Genomic DNA, 15,727 nt, shown 5'->3' with positions numbered 1-15,727 from the left:
AATGTGTGAAAATGTATATTTCTTTATAAATAGAGTATTAACAAGCCAATACTAATATAACAACCAGAAATTTCATTTTCACTTTTATTATGGTTGAAAATTATACTTAATTTACCTTAAAAGGTAAAAAGCGTAATTAATTTTTCAGACTATTTTTACAATATATTCATAAAAATCTTTAGATTTATAAAGATTTAGAAAAGTATCTGTCCATAGGATTTAATAATTTATTAAATCATACAAAAAAAACCTTATTTGCCTCATTCATGGAGCTATTCTGCCAATTTCATTACCATCCTATTCAACTTGACTGAAAAAAAAAGGTGTTACCTCAAATATATATGTTTTCAAATATATTTTATTTTAACAAGAAAAGAAGCTACTATACTGGAACCATGTCTTATATGATAATTACTTTATTTTAAAACATTCTTATATTTGTTAATTGTTGCACAAAACTCCAAACTAAAAACAACTCCTCGGTCCTTTCTTATCTTCTCTTTTCCTTCTTCTCCCTTCTTTCTCATGTCTCCTTCTACAAATATTTATTGAGGGCCTAATATATTCCAAGTACTATGTTGGATATTCAGACAAGTGGAAATTTTAGAAAAATAATTATAGGCAACATAACAAGAGCTATAATGAGATGTAAAATATACTTCTCAAACACTTGAACATAGCATTATCATTATCTCGAATTTGCTTGTTGTAAAAGATCTGTCTCTACCACAAGATTTTAATACACCTAGAGCTGGAACCCTATTTTGTTCTATAAATCATTCCCCTACTCATCTCTCACCACCCACACATTGCTTTATACATAATGGGCCTCCAGTAAATGTTTGGTTAAATAGAATATACTTACAATAGTACATACATACCATATGGAGGCTTTCCTTAAAATAATGACTTTAAAAAATAATTTTAGATCCTTATTACGCAGAATTGGAAAATATAAACAAGAATAAAATTTTTATCATCTATATTGTCATTTCCAAGCAATATTAACTACCATGTATACTTTAATGCATTTATTTCTGGTCTTTTCCTTTATGTATTTGGGAAATAACTATACATTTATATTTACATAATTTTTCATTTTAATTTTTCCCTTATTATATTGTGAACATTTCCCACATAGCAAATAATCCTAAATATTAGTTTAATGGCTGGCTAATATTTTATCATAAAATTTTATTATTTAAACCTTCCATGATTAGTGGACAATTACTTATTTACAATGGTTTATAATTATAAATAATTGCACAGCCATAGTCAGTGTCCTGGGTACATAAATCTTGTTTACTCTCACTTATTATTTTGCTAAGGACTATACTTGAGAAAATAGCCACATACAGAGAAAAATACTTGGGAATTTATTAATTATGTTATAAATTCCTTTTTGTTCTAGCTAAAGTTTTTAAAAACTTTTTAGAGTAGTAATTACCTATTATTAAAAGAAATACACCTTTATTTAAGAAAACTAATTTAAACATTTTGTAGACCATTAATACTCAAAAAGGCAAATTATTTTAAGTTAACAAAGAGTTATTTCCCACAATATTTTCTATCATATTTTCTATCATGTTAATGCTTTTCGAAGAGGTGAATAAAAGGAAGAGATGGAATGGAACAGAACAAAAGGAACAATATAAAAGAGCTTAATAAATGAATTATGTTGGTAACTATTCCTATTGGAAAGCATTAGCAAAATTTTTATCTTATGAAAAAATGCTTTTTTTCATAGCATTTTGAAGATCCTCCTGACCAATTCTCAATCTATGAACAAACTTTCAAATCAAACTGTTTTGAAGTCTGTTCTAGTTATCTGTTGCTGCTCCAAAACTTAGTGGCTTCAAATATCAATGTATTATTTGCCCTCATGATTTTGGCAGATGACAGGCAGTCAAGTACTTGAGATCTCTCATGCATATGAATCCCATGGTGGTTGGAGGTGGGGTTATTTGAAGGCTTCATCAGTCACATGTTTGGTGCATGTGTAGGCTGGGACGCCTGGAATAGCTGAGAGCAAGTTGGATTAAGCTTTCTCCACAAGGTTCTCCAAAATGATAGCTTGGACTTTCTTACAGAATGGTAGCCTTAGGTTAATTAGATTTCTAAGGAGACATAAGTATTGATAAGCATTCAAGAGGCCTGGATTGATAGCTGCAAAGCTTCTTAGAACCTCTCCTCAAAAATCATGCAGTGTCACCTCTACCATTGTCTTTTGAGACAGATAGTGACAAGCCAGCCCACATACAAGGAAGTAAAAGAACAGGCTCCACCTTTCAATGAGGTAATGGCCTGCAACTACAGGGAGGAAAAAGTAATGGTGTCTACCTTATACACAGGCTGCCACAAAGTTCTAACTGCTTCTCTCAAATGCCATCTTTGTCTCTACCACATAATTGAATCATGCCTTTCCTTAACACATACTTTTTTCTTTCATTTCTTTATTTAAAACTACTTTCTAGATTAGCAGTGAAAGCAGGACAGATCTGTGTACTTCTTGATTCTTTGGACAAATCAGGTTTTATAACTAGATCCAAATTCAAATATTAGCTGTGCCATTCACCAACAGAATGACTTGAGCAAAAATATATCTCCTCATAAGAATGGATTCTCTGATACCTACTGTCTCCATAATACCTAACATATAATAAAGTTATTGACTAAGAAATTTATTTATTATTTACTGACTAACCAATCTCTGAGATTTCTTTTATGTCTTCTATGAAATAGGGAGAATAATGTCAACCCTACAGTGACACAGAAATAAATGAACAGGTTAATGTTTGCAAAATATGTAATACAAAGCCTTAATTTAGTAAAGTGAGGATATGGTAGCTATCAGTAATTACGGTTAATATTCTCATCATTATTTATGTTATCATCATTATAGTTTCTCTTTATATTTATGCCTCCACAGTCTAACAACTTGTTAGACATCTTCAGCACCCGGATCTCATTTATTTACCTCAGCTCATCCTTAGCCACTGTTTTAATGCTTTGAATATTCACACTGATGACACATCAAACATATTCTTCCATAAATCCTTGACCTTTTCAACCCTAATATATTCCCCACTTCACTCCAAATAAGCACAAAGTCTCATTCAAAAGTACCCTACACTTAAATCACAAACTCTGCAATTTTCTCTTCACAAGTTCCATTTCTTATGTCTTCCATCATGCTTTCCTGATTCCTTTCTTTTATTCTAGTGTATTAACACCTTTCTGGTTTTACTTGACTCCTTAGGCAATCTTGACACCATGGCCATTCACACTATTGGCATCTTTGATGATAAGCCAAACCAAATTTAAAAATCCTTATATCTGAATGGACTCAGTTGATTAAAATGTTCAGTTCTCATTTCCTAAAAATGTCATTTGCTTCATGAAGCTTTTAAAATGCTTTTACCATCTCCTTGTTCCTTCCCTTTTGAAATTGTCTACCCAAGAGGTCTTTACTAACTGCCTCCATTTCTCCAGCACTCCACCATTTCTTAGCTACTTCTAGTCTAGCTCAGCCCCTCCTGATCAGACTTTGTAATCAAATCTGACTCAGCAAGGTTAGACTAGAAAGCCAAGACCAGAGCCAGAGAAAGTAAGTAGTTAACTTAGTCCATTCAGATTTGAGAACTTATAAATGTGGTTTAGTTTGTCACCAAAGATGCAAATAGTGTGAATGACAATGGCATTAATGTGGACTAGGGAGTCAAATGAAGCCAGAATGGTACTGGTAGGACTAATTCAGAAAATAACCCAAAATACTTAAAAGGTTTTTTTGTTTGCTGTCATTGAAAATAAAAGAATCCTTGAAGCCTGAATTGTCCATATTAAAGAACAGAAGAATGTCAATAAGAAAATCGGCATGCTTTCCAACCACTAAAATGTAAACACTCTACATATTTTTAAATGCTATTAGATATCACTATTTTAAGAAGTGATAATACAAAGGTATATTTCTCCATCAGACCACAGTTGTTTCTTGAAGGTAGAGTCTACATGCTCATAGATTATCACTATTCTATACCAATTTTTCATGAGCATAAGGAAAATAATCTTCTCTGATGAACTACTCTCCCATCCCCATCACAAATCATCACCATTATCATCATCATTATCATCATCATCCATCAAAATCACACCTTCCTTTTAAATCCCCACAAAATTTGTCCATGCCTTACTTCTAAAATATACCTTTTGGCCCGAACTATCATTATTTCAGAGCTCTTGATATTTTCCCTGTTAAAGTTTAAGCTACTTGATAGTCGCATCACAGTATTTGTACACTTGCAGGTTTCTTGAACCTAAAAATTAGGCCCATACACCTATAATATTTTGTTAACTATAGGATCTTTTTTGTTACTGATACCATTGCCAATCACTCTCTATAAGCTGTGTATATAGCTTCTTTAAGCTGTGGTTGATGTCCATAGTCATAGTTAATATTGACATTCATATTCTTGTGTGTATTTCTAATTTTTTGTTTTTTCTTTTCCTATAAAATATAATGGTAATTGGTAGTTGCCTCCAAGCAAAGTGTTAGGAAAAAAATCAAATCTATAATTAAGTTCCCAGCAGAAATCATGGTACCCACTTTGGATCCCATCTCTCTACTGTCAATTTTCATTACTAAATATGTATTTCATTTAGACAGTTAGATAGTTTGATTGGATCTTTATTGGAAATACAATTTCTCATAGCTCTTCATCGTGGCTTGTATTTAACTTTATTCATTCCCTTTTGCCTATAGGTCCCCCAGGCCCACCAGGGGTAGTGATTGTTGAGGAAATCACCGAAAGCACAGCCACACTCTCCTGGAGTCCTGCAGCTGACAACCACAGCCCAATCTCCTCCTACAACCTGCAGGCTCGCAGCCCATTCTCCCTGGGCTGGCAAACAGTAAAAACAAGTAAGAGGCTCTAACACAACATCAGAGGCAACCAGAATAGCTTCTTCTGTCATGAGCTATATTTGCTAGCAGTCTTAGTGGGATCATTTTGAATTCTGGAAATTTTGTTATTAATTACAATATTAACCATTGTTTGCCTCTTTCTATAAAGCTATCTTGCTTTCCAGGTGCCTGGGTGGCTCAAGCAGTTCAGTGTCCAACTCTTGATTTCAGGCTCAAGTCATGATCTCAGAGTTGTAATAGGTGGCTCTGTGCTGGACAAGGAGACTGCTTAAGATTCTCTCTCCTTATCACATGCCGCCCCCCCCCAGGCCCCGCCCCAACACATCCGGGTGCTCTTTTTTTTTTTTTTTTTTTGAAGTCACGACATGTCATGACTCTGTTTATTTATCTTTTTTTTTATTATTATTCATCTATGAGCAATACACAGAGAGAGAGAGAGAGAGAGAAGCAGAGACACAGGCAGAGGGAGAAGCAGGCCCCATGCAGGGAGCCCGACGCGGGACTCGATCCTGGGTCTCTAGGGTCATGCCCTGGGCCAAACGCGGAGCCAAACATCTGCGCCACCAGGGCTGCCCCCCGGTGATCTGTATTAAAAAAAAAAGAAAAAGAAAAAGCTCTCTTGCTTTCTTCTCTCAATTCCTGAGAGAGGACCACATCATTTATATTTGTTTATTGAAATAACTTTAGGGTCAATGTGAAAGTTGCCAAATAGTACAAAGATTTTCTATGGACCCATTCCTCAGCTCTCCCTAATGATAATATTTTACATAACCATGGTACAATTATCAAATCAGAAAATTGACATTGATACAATGCTATTAACTGATCTATATACTATATACTATATTCAGATTTCACAAATTTTTATATACAATTTTTAATGTGTGGTTCCATAAAATTTTATGAGATTTTGTTGTGAAGCCTCAAGTAACCACCAAGAAAATTGGGTACAGAACTTTTCCATTACTCCAGTTCCTCGTGCTACCTCTTTATAGTCACACATCTTTTTACTTAGAAAAAGATAATCTAACATAAGTTACATTGTTTAAAACAAGGCAGAATTTTAATGTCTACTTGTAAGACATTTGTGTAATAGTCGCACTATTCTTAAAGTCATTTTCTTCCCTGATAATTTGCTTTCCATGTTGTAACCAAATTCTCATTTCTCCAAGTGTAGCTGTCTATAGGAATACGTGAAGTTATGATCACTTGATGGTTATTAGACACTTATGTAGCATGTTGGTATTTAAAAGTATGCAATATCTATAAAATGTAATCTTCAGAAGCAGTTGTCCATTCTGAGTAAGAATTTGTAATTTTATTTTCTAAGGATAAAATTGATTTATTTGTTTATAAGTGAAATATAAATCAGTATGCAATACTGAATGCAATAACCATGAAACTCAATTAACCATAATGCTATAGAAGTGGAGTGGTCCATTTTGCTGCTTAAATAATAAATTATTTAAACAGAAAATTTGTTTTGCATAAAATTTTACAATTTGGGAGAGAGGAATTATATTTGCATACAAAATACAATTCACTTTTTTTAAGTATTAGGTTCCTATATTAATTTATAGATTTGATTTTGATTATCAACATAGTATACTCTATGTATATAGATATTAATTTGTAATACATATAATTGTGTGTATTAGCCTCATTTCTGGCTCCACACTAATCCTGTGATACCTCTGTAGATCCAAGAAATTGGGGGATCTCTACATTCAATAGATAATTCTGGAAAGATCATAAAGTCAAGCCACATAAACAGGTTTATTCAAGAATACTTCTAATCTTTGCCCCAGTGCTTTTATCTTTTCATTTGTGTGACAGCCTAAACCTTTTGCTTTGCAGCCAGAAGATGGGTTCATCTTATATCTGGTGTTGTGCACTCACAGATATGCTATATGCCCACTTTTGCCACACTTCCCTTACTTCTTGGGACATTTTCCTTGTGGGCACATTGCAATACATACATATGTTTCCTCATTCATTCCATCCACATATTCTTATCCTTCCTACCTTAACAGATGTCATGGCAATCCAGTACATCTAATCTTCTTCCTAACCCAACCATAGGTAGGTTCCTAGTTACTCTCATATCTTGATTTCTCACATATCTTGGTTCACCTATTTCTACTTTTTGTTGTTTGATAGATAGAAATATAAATATGTATGTGTGTGTGTATACACATATATATATGTAGATTTTTGGCACAAGAAAAAATGAAAGAGATTGTGTGTGTGTGTGTGTGTGTGTGTGTGTGTAGGTCTTGGCATTTAGACTAATGTTAATTTGGGGGTTTATTTGTTTTAGAAGTCCCTACTATAAAGTTGCATTCTCATCTTTCTAAAATAATTTGAAGGCTGGAATATTTTTAAGTTAAGGGTTCCTTTTTAAATTTAGTTCAGCAGTTACTTATTAAGAAATCTATGCTTTATTGTATTAATAAGAAAATATATATTTCTCAAAAATATATTTCTGCAGGTGATCAATTTTATTTGCCCTTCATAGTATCTAATGAGGTCACTCACTTCTCAAAGTCTAGCATGCCATCCTCTAAGCAAGCATGCCAAGGAGCAGTACTCAACTTTTGCCTGCTCTCAAGTAATAGTTTTCAATGGTTTTAGTCCCTAGCTAAATCTGACCACTAATTTTTCATGCCTGTGGCAGGTAAAGAAGTCCCTCTAGAGCCACAGCAGCTTCCTTGGAGCAGTGGGTCTTTTGTTTTCATAGTTGTTCTTCATCAAAATAAATTTCAATAGAGATAAACTCTAATGAAGAAATATCTGTTAGAAGGAAAAAATTAGTTTGAGGTTTGGACTCTGTGATAAAGTTAATGCAATTCATAGTATTTAAAAATTACTTAAGATTCCTTTATATACCACCATAATTACAAAAAAAAAATTAGTGAACTACTTATTTTTGACAAATAAGATAATGAGTTGCATCTGGACCTTTTAGCTGATGAAACATGGAATTAACTTATCAGTATTGCCCATTCAAAAATCAGATTAAAATTGGGTGACTAAGAATGTGACTAAATTATTCATTTTGAAGAAAGTATGAAAATAGCCATAAGAAGTAGATAATTTCACTAGCAGATCCCTTTTCTGTTCAAATTGTTTTTGATTTGGAAATCTGACTTTACTCATCATTATTATTGAATTATTAACTGCCTTGGTATTTTATTGTGTCTATTTAAGAATAACCAATTACCTATAATCATAGAATTAATTGGTCATTGTTTACTTAATTCAAACATGTTTCTTAACTATTCTTTCAGTGGATATATTTCTATCTGCGGATATATTTTCCATTGATTGATTGGTTGATTAAATTTGTCAACAAGATAGGCTTCTTTAGTTTACGTTTAACTATTTAATTAAATTCTAGGTTGCAATTCTTCTACAAGGAAAGGCATTCTAACAGGGTTCTCTCCCTGAATAAATATGGTATCCTCCACTATTTTTAGTTATGGGATGTTTCACTGAAGCTGAATGTTTTCTTTGAAACTAACTTGTCTCCATACTTCCAGAAAAACAGATCCTTATAAAAAGATACCTCCAAGACTTTTAAAATAATTATTTTAGTATACCATCTCAACTGCCTTTAACCTCCCTGATATTGCATTTGAAATCAAATCTCAATTTTATTTTAACAAATTTGTTTTAATTTATTTCATACTGAATGTCATTTAATCAAAAATATTAATACCTTCAACATATACATTTTATAATTATTTTTCATCAAAAATATTAATACCTTCAACATATACATTTTATAATTGTTTTATAGTGCGTACAAGTAGCAAGGAACTTAGACTTTATAAATGTTTTTATTTTTAAAGAGATATTAGATTTAAGGATGGGGAGAGGATATAGGGTGAGGGACAAAGCCTTTAAAACCTATAGTTATTAAAAAAAATAATAATAAAAAATAAAACCTATAGTTATTGATAAGAAGATATAAATACATGTATCTTTGGGAGGAAGAATTTTTTATTTCATATTTTCTTTTTTAATGTAAAGCCTGAAATAATTACTTCACATAATCACTTCACATTTACAGAAATTAACTGTACCAATTTTTATCATACCTGACAATTTGAACTCCTTTTTCATTCATTCAATATAAATTTGTTGAACACCTTCCAGGTAGTATTCCAGGCATTTAGGATATATGAGTGAACAAATCAAAATAAAAATCTCTACCCCTCTGGAGATTATGTTCCACGGTGAGGACAAACAATAAACAGATAACATAATAAACAAACAAATTATATAGTATCTTAGAAGTTACTGAATGAAAGATTAAAGAAATATTGTAAGGAGATTCAAAAGTATTATGGTAGGGGCAGTGTATTAGTCTGCTCAGACTGCCATTACAAAACACTATAAATTTGGTGGCTTATTTGGTGGCTTAAATAAGAGAAATTCTTCTCATAGTTCTAAAGGCTGGGATTCCAAGATCTAGGTGACAGCCAATTTGATTTAATTTCTGGTGAGAACTCTTCTCCTGGCTTGTAGCAGCAGCCTTCTCACTGTGTCCTCTCATGGGAGAAATAAGAAGTGAATGCTCTGGTATCCTTTCCTATAAGAATACTAATTCTATCATAGAAGAGCCTCACCCCTATTACCTCATTAAATGTTAATTACTTCCTATTTTCGACATAGTTTGAACTAACGCATTAAAAGATAAAACATAACATCAATCTTCCAGTGTCTCTCCATTTCTCTCAGGATGAAAGCCCAAGTCCTATACGACTTATCCTATCAATCTCTATCCAAACTCATCTTCTACCATTCTAACTAATGCTTACTTTGCTCCTGATTCAATGATCTTCTAATGCTCCTACATATAATGTTTCTTATTTGCACTAGTTGTTCCTCTTATCTGGCATGGTTCCTCTTATTGGCATAACTAAATACACATCTGCTTTAAAACCCCACTCAAATGAGCCTCCTTAATGAGACTTATCCTGACCATTTTATTTAAAATTGCAACCTGCCTGATATGGACTGAATTGTGCCCCCCTCCAGAGTTTATATGATGAAGCCCTAACTCCTAGTGTGAATATTTGGAGGTGGGGCCCCTAAGGACAACAGATAGGCAATAGCATATATGAGGATAGAGTTTAAGAGAGAGGTTTAAAATAGAGTTGTAAACTGGAATGTTACTGGAATAAATTTCTCTTAAAATCATAAGACTGCATGTCATCTCCAAGGACATGAACACAAAATAGAGAAGAGTATGAAAATTGAGCCCTAGAGCATTTCAATAGTAAGAAATTGTGGAGAAGAGGAAAAAAAGCAAAGGATACAGTGGAAAACTAGTCATTTGGTTAAAAAAGAAAACCAAGATAATGTAATATCCTGGAAGAAAAAAGAAAAAAATCATCATGGAAAAAGAAGTAATTAACTATGCCAAATGCTACTGACATGTGAAGTATAATGAGGATTAAGAATTAATCCTTGATCTTAGCAACATAGAGATCATTGGTTACTTTGACAATAGTAGTTTTAGTAAAATAATAACTAAGCTTTCACAAGAATGAGTTCAAAACAAATAGGAAGTCATTCACCAGGATGAAGTGGAATTTATTCTAGGGATACAAAGTAGTTCATATTTGCAAATCAAGCACTATGATATATATATATATATATATATATATATCATTAACTAGTGAAAGTATAAAAATCCTATTATCTCAATAGATGCAGAAAAAGCATTTGACAAAGTATAACATCCATTTGTGATAAAAACACAGCAAAGTAGGTATAGAAAGAATACATCTTAAAATAATAAAGCCCATGTATGAAAAACTCACAGCTAACATCATACTTAGTGATGAAAACTCAGAGTCTCTCATCTAAGATCAGGAACAAGACAAAGATGTCCACTTTCACCACTTTTATTTATCATAATACTGGAATTCCTAGCCATAGCAATCAAGAAAAATTAATAACAGGCAATCAAATTGTTAAGAAAGAAGTAAAACTCACTATTTGCAGATGACATGATACAAAAAAACCCGAAGGACTCTATAAAAATAAATTTAGAACTCAAATTAATTCAGTGAAGTCACAAGATACAAAATTAATATACAGAAATCTGTTGCATTTCTGTATTATAGTAATGAAGTAGCAGAAAAAGAAATTAAGAAAACAGTTCCATTTATAGTTACACCAAAAATAATAAAACACCTAGGAATAAGGTTATCCAAGGAAGTGAAAGACCTATACTTTGAAAACTATAAAACACTGATGAAAGAAATTAAAATCAACACAAATAAATGAAAAGATATTTCATGCTCATGGACTGGAATAACAAATATTGTTCAAATATCCATAGTATCCAAAGCAATCCACAGATTATCCACAGTAATCCTTATCAAAATGCCTGTAGCATTTTTCACAGAAATATAACAAATAATACTAAGTTTTTAAGTATTGAGAAAAGATCCTGATAATCCCAAAACAATCTTGAGAAAAAAGAACAAAGCTGGACGTATCACATTCCCAGATTTCAAGATACACTACATAGCTATAGTAATAAAAACAGTATGGTACTGGCACATAAATAAACACATAGATTGATCAAACAGAATACAAAGCCCCCATATAAACCCACACATATGTAGTCAATTAATCTACAACAAAGGAGGTAAGAATATATATATAATGGGGAAAAGACAGTCTCTTCAATAAGTGGTGCCAGGAAAATTAGGCAGCTACATGCAAAAGAATAAAACTGGACCACTTTCTTACATCATACACAAAAATAAACTCAAAATGGATTAAAGGCCTAAATGTGAGACCTGAAGCCATAAAATTCCTAAAAGAAAACATAAGGAGCAATTAATTCCTTTGACATCAGCCACAGTGACATTTTTCTAAATATGTTTCCTAATACAAGAGAAACAATAGCAAAATTAAACTGTTGGGATTAGACCAAAATAAAAAGCTTTTTCACAGTGAAGGAAACATTAACAAAATAAAACAAAACAAAAACAACCTACTAGGTTGTAGAGGATATTTGTAAATGATATATCTGGAAAGCAGTCAATATCCAAAATATATAAAGAACAACTCAACACCAAAAAACAAAAACAAAAAAAAAAGAAAAAAACACCAAAAAAAAAAAAAAACAAATTAAAAAAAATGTAAATAAAAAACTAAAAAAAAATCTGATTTAAAAATGGACAGAGGAAGGGAGGGGCAAGACGGCGGAAGAGTAGGGTCCCCAATCACCTGTCCCCACCAAATTACCTAGAAAACCTTCAAATCATCCCGAAAACCTACGAATTCGGCCTGAGATTCAAAGAGAGACCAGCTGGAATGCTACAGTGAGAAGAGTTCGCGCTTCTATCAAGGTAGGAAGACGGGGAAAAGAAGTAAAGACACAAAAGGCCTCCAAGGGGGAGGGGCCGGGGCGAGTGTCCCCAGGACAGGAGAGCCCCGTCCCGGAGACGCAGGAGCTGCACCGACCTTCCCGGGGGAAAGGGGCTCGCGGGGAGGTGGAGCAGGACCCAGGAGGGCGGGGATGCCCTCGGGCTCCCGGGGACACTGACAGGCACCTGCGCCCCGGGAGAGCGCCCCGAGCTCCCTAAGGGCTGCAGCGCGCACGGGGGACCCGGAGCAGCTCGGGGGGCTCGGGGGCGGCTCCGCGGAGGGGGCTGCGGGGTTGGGAGCGAATCCACCAGCACAGGCTCCAGAGCACAGGGCGCCGAGACACAGCCCAGGATCCGACCTCCCCCCGGGACAGGCAGAGGCCGGGAGGGCCCAGGACAGCGAGGACGCTCCTGCCCCAGCTGAGCAGATCAGCGGCCCCGCCCGGAGCCTCCAGGCCCTGCAGACGGAGAGCTCCGGAGCTACTGCGGGGGCTGACTCCAGGGCTGCAGAGCTGGCCCCGCCACTGGGGCTGTTCCTCCTGGGGCCTCACGGGGTGAACAGCCCCCCTGAGCCCTGCACCAGGCAGGGGGCGGAGCAGCTCCCCCAAGTGCTAACACCTGAGAATCAGCACAACAGGCCCCTCCCCCAGAAGACCACCTAGACCGAGAGGGGAAAAAAGAAATAATTGACCAAGCAGCACTGGAAAGTTCCAGGGGAAGTCAAGGGATTTACAGTATACTGTATCACAGGATACTCCCCCTTGTTTTTTGTTTTTTGGGTTGTTTTTTTTTTTTTTTTTTCCTGTTTGCTTCCCCCTCCTTTTTTTTTTTCTTCTTTTTTTCTCTTTTTTTCTTTTTTTCTCTTTCTTTCCTTCTTTCTCTTCTCTCTTTTTTCTCCTTTTCCCAATACAACTTGTTTTTGGCCACTCTGCACTGAGCAAAATGACTAGAAGGAAAACCTCACCTCAAAAGAAAGAATCAGAAACAGTCCTCTCTCCCACAGAGTTACAAAATCTGGATTACAATTCCATGTCAGAAAGCCAATTTAGAAGCACTATTATACAGCTACTGGTGGCTCTAGAAAAAAGCATAAAGGACTCAAGAGACTTCATGACTGCAGAATTTACATCTAATCAGGCAGAAATTAAAAATCAATCATGTGAGATGCAATCCAAACTAGGAGTCCTAACGACGAGGGTTAACAAGGTGGAAGAACGAGTGAGTGACATAGAACACAAGTTGATGGCAAAGAGGGAAACTGAAGAAAAAAGGGACAAACAAAAGATCATGAGGATAGATTAAGGGAAATAAGTGACAGCCTGACAAAGAAAAACCTATGTTTAATTGGGGTTCCCGAAGGTGCCGAAAGGGACAGAGGTCCAGAATATGTATTTGAACAAATCATAGCTGAAAACTTTCCTAATCTGGGAAGGGAAACAGGCATTCAGATCCAGGAAATAGAGAGATCCCCCACCCCAAATCAATAAAAACCGTTCAACACCTTGACATCTAATAGTTAAGCGTGCAAATTCCAAAGATAAAGAGAAGATCTTAAAGCAGCAAGAGACAAGATATCCCTGACTTTTATGGGGAGGAGTATTAGGGTAACAGCAGACCTCTCCACAGAGACCTGGCAGGCCAGAAAGGACTGGCAGGATATATTCAGGGTCCTATATTCTTTTTTTTAAATTTTTATTTATTTATGATAGTCACACACACACACACACACACACACACACACACAGAGAGAGGCATAGAGAGAAGCAGGCTCCATGCACCGGGAGCCCGATGTGGGATTTGATCCCGGGTCTCCAGGATCGCACCCTGGGCCAAAGGCAGGCGCCAAACCGCTGCGCCACCCAGGGATCCCAGGATCCTAAATGAGAAAAACATGCAACCAAGAATACTTTATCCAGCAAGGCTCTCATTCAGAATGGAAGGAGAGATAAAGAGCTTCCAAGACAGGCAGCAACTGAAAGAATATGTGACCTCCAAACCAGCTCTGCAAGAAATTTTAAGGGGGACTCTCAAAATTCCACTTTAAGAAGAAGTCCAATGGAACAATCCACAAAAACACCGACTGAATAGATATCATGATGACACTAAACTCATATCTGTCAATAGTAACTCTGAACGTTAATGGGCTAATCATCAAAAGGCACAGGGTGTCAGACTGGATAAAAAAGCAAGCCCCATCTATATGCTGTCTACAAGGGACTCATTTAGACAGAAGCACACCTACAGCCTTAAAATAAAAGGTTAGAGAACCATTTACCATTCAAATGGTCTTCAAAAAGAAGCAGGGGTAGCCATCCTTGTATCAGATAAACTAAAATTTACCCTGAAGACTGTAGTGAGAGATGAAGAGGGACACTATCTCATATTTAAAGGATCTATCCAACAAGAGGACTTAACAATCTTCAATATATATGCCCCGAATGTGGGAGCTGCCAAATATATCCATCAATTAATAACCAAAGTTAACACATACTTAGATAATAATACACTTATACTTGGTGACTTCAATCTAGTGCTTTCTACACTCGATAGGTCTTCTAAGCACAACATCTCCAAAGAAACGAGAGCTTTAAATGATACACTGGACCAGATGGATTTCACAGATATCTACAGAACTTTACATCAAAACCCAACTGAATACACATTCTTCTCAAGTGCACATGGAACATTCTCCAGAATAGACCACATACCGGGTCACGAATCAGGTCTGAACCAGTACTAAAAGATTGGGATCGTCTCCTGCATATTCTCAGACCATAATGCCTTAAAATTAAAACTAAATTACAACAAGAAGTTTGGAAGGACTTCAGACACGTGGAGGTTAAGGACCATCCTGCTAAAAGATGAAAGGGTCAACCAGGAAATTAAGGAAGAATTAAAAAATTCATGGAAAATAATGAGATTGAAGATACAACCGTTCAAAACCTTTGGGATGCAGCAAAAGCAGTCCTGAGGGGGAAATACATCGCAATACAAGCATCCATCCAAAAACTGGAAAGAACTCAAATACAAAACATAACCTTACACCTAAGGGAGCTGGAGAAAAAACAGCAAATAGGTCCTACACCCAGCAGAAGAAGAGAGTTAATAAAGATTCGAGCAGAACTCAACGAAATCGAGACCAGAAGAACTGTGGAACAGATCAACAGAACAGAGTTGGTTCTTTGAAAGAATTAATAAGATAGATAAACCATTAGCCAGCCTTATTAAAAAGAAGAGAGAGAAGACTCAAATTAATAAAATCATGAATGAGAAAGGAGAGATCACTACCAACACCAAGGAAATAGAAATGATTTAAAAAACATATTATGAACAGCTATACGCCAATAAATTAGGCAATCTAGAAGAAATGGACACATTTCTGGAAAGCCACAAACTACCAAAACTGGAA

At 35.3% G+C, this 15,727-nt stretch overlaps 1 protein-coding gene across 4 annotated transcripts in view; it reads left to right on the top strand.

Moving 5' to 3' along the window:
* Positions 1 to 15,727, top strand: part of CNTN5 (contactin 5) — a 1,295,471-nt gene that overhangs the window by 1,204,773 nt on the left and 74,971 nt on the right. For all 4 annotated transcript variants that reach the window (XM_025420999.3, XM_025420992.3, XM_049098649.1 and 1 more), the window contains one exon: positions 4,760 to 4,918. In XM_025420999.3, the coding sequence (XP_025276784.1) occupies positions 4,760 to 4,918 (159 nt within the window). The remainder of the gene's footprint in view (positions 1 to 4,759; positions 4,919 to 15,727) is intronic.

Source organism: Canis lupus, chromosome 21 (assembly GCF_003254725.2).
Source record: "Canis lupus dingo isolate Sandy chromosome 21, ASM325472v2, whole genome shotgun sequence".
In the NCBI taxonomy this organism is placed as follows: domain Eukaryota; kingdom Metazoa; phylum Chordata; class Mammalia; order Carnivora; family Canidae; genus Canis; species Canis lupus.
This window is presented reverse-complemented; position numbering and strand designations above follow the sequence as displayed.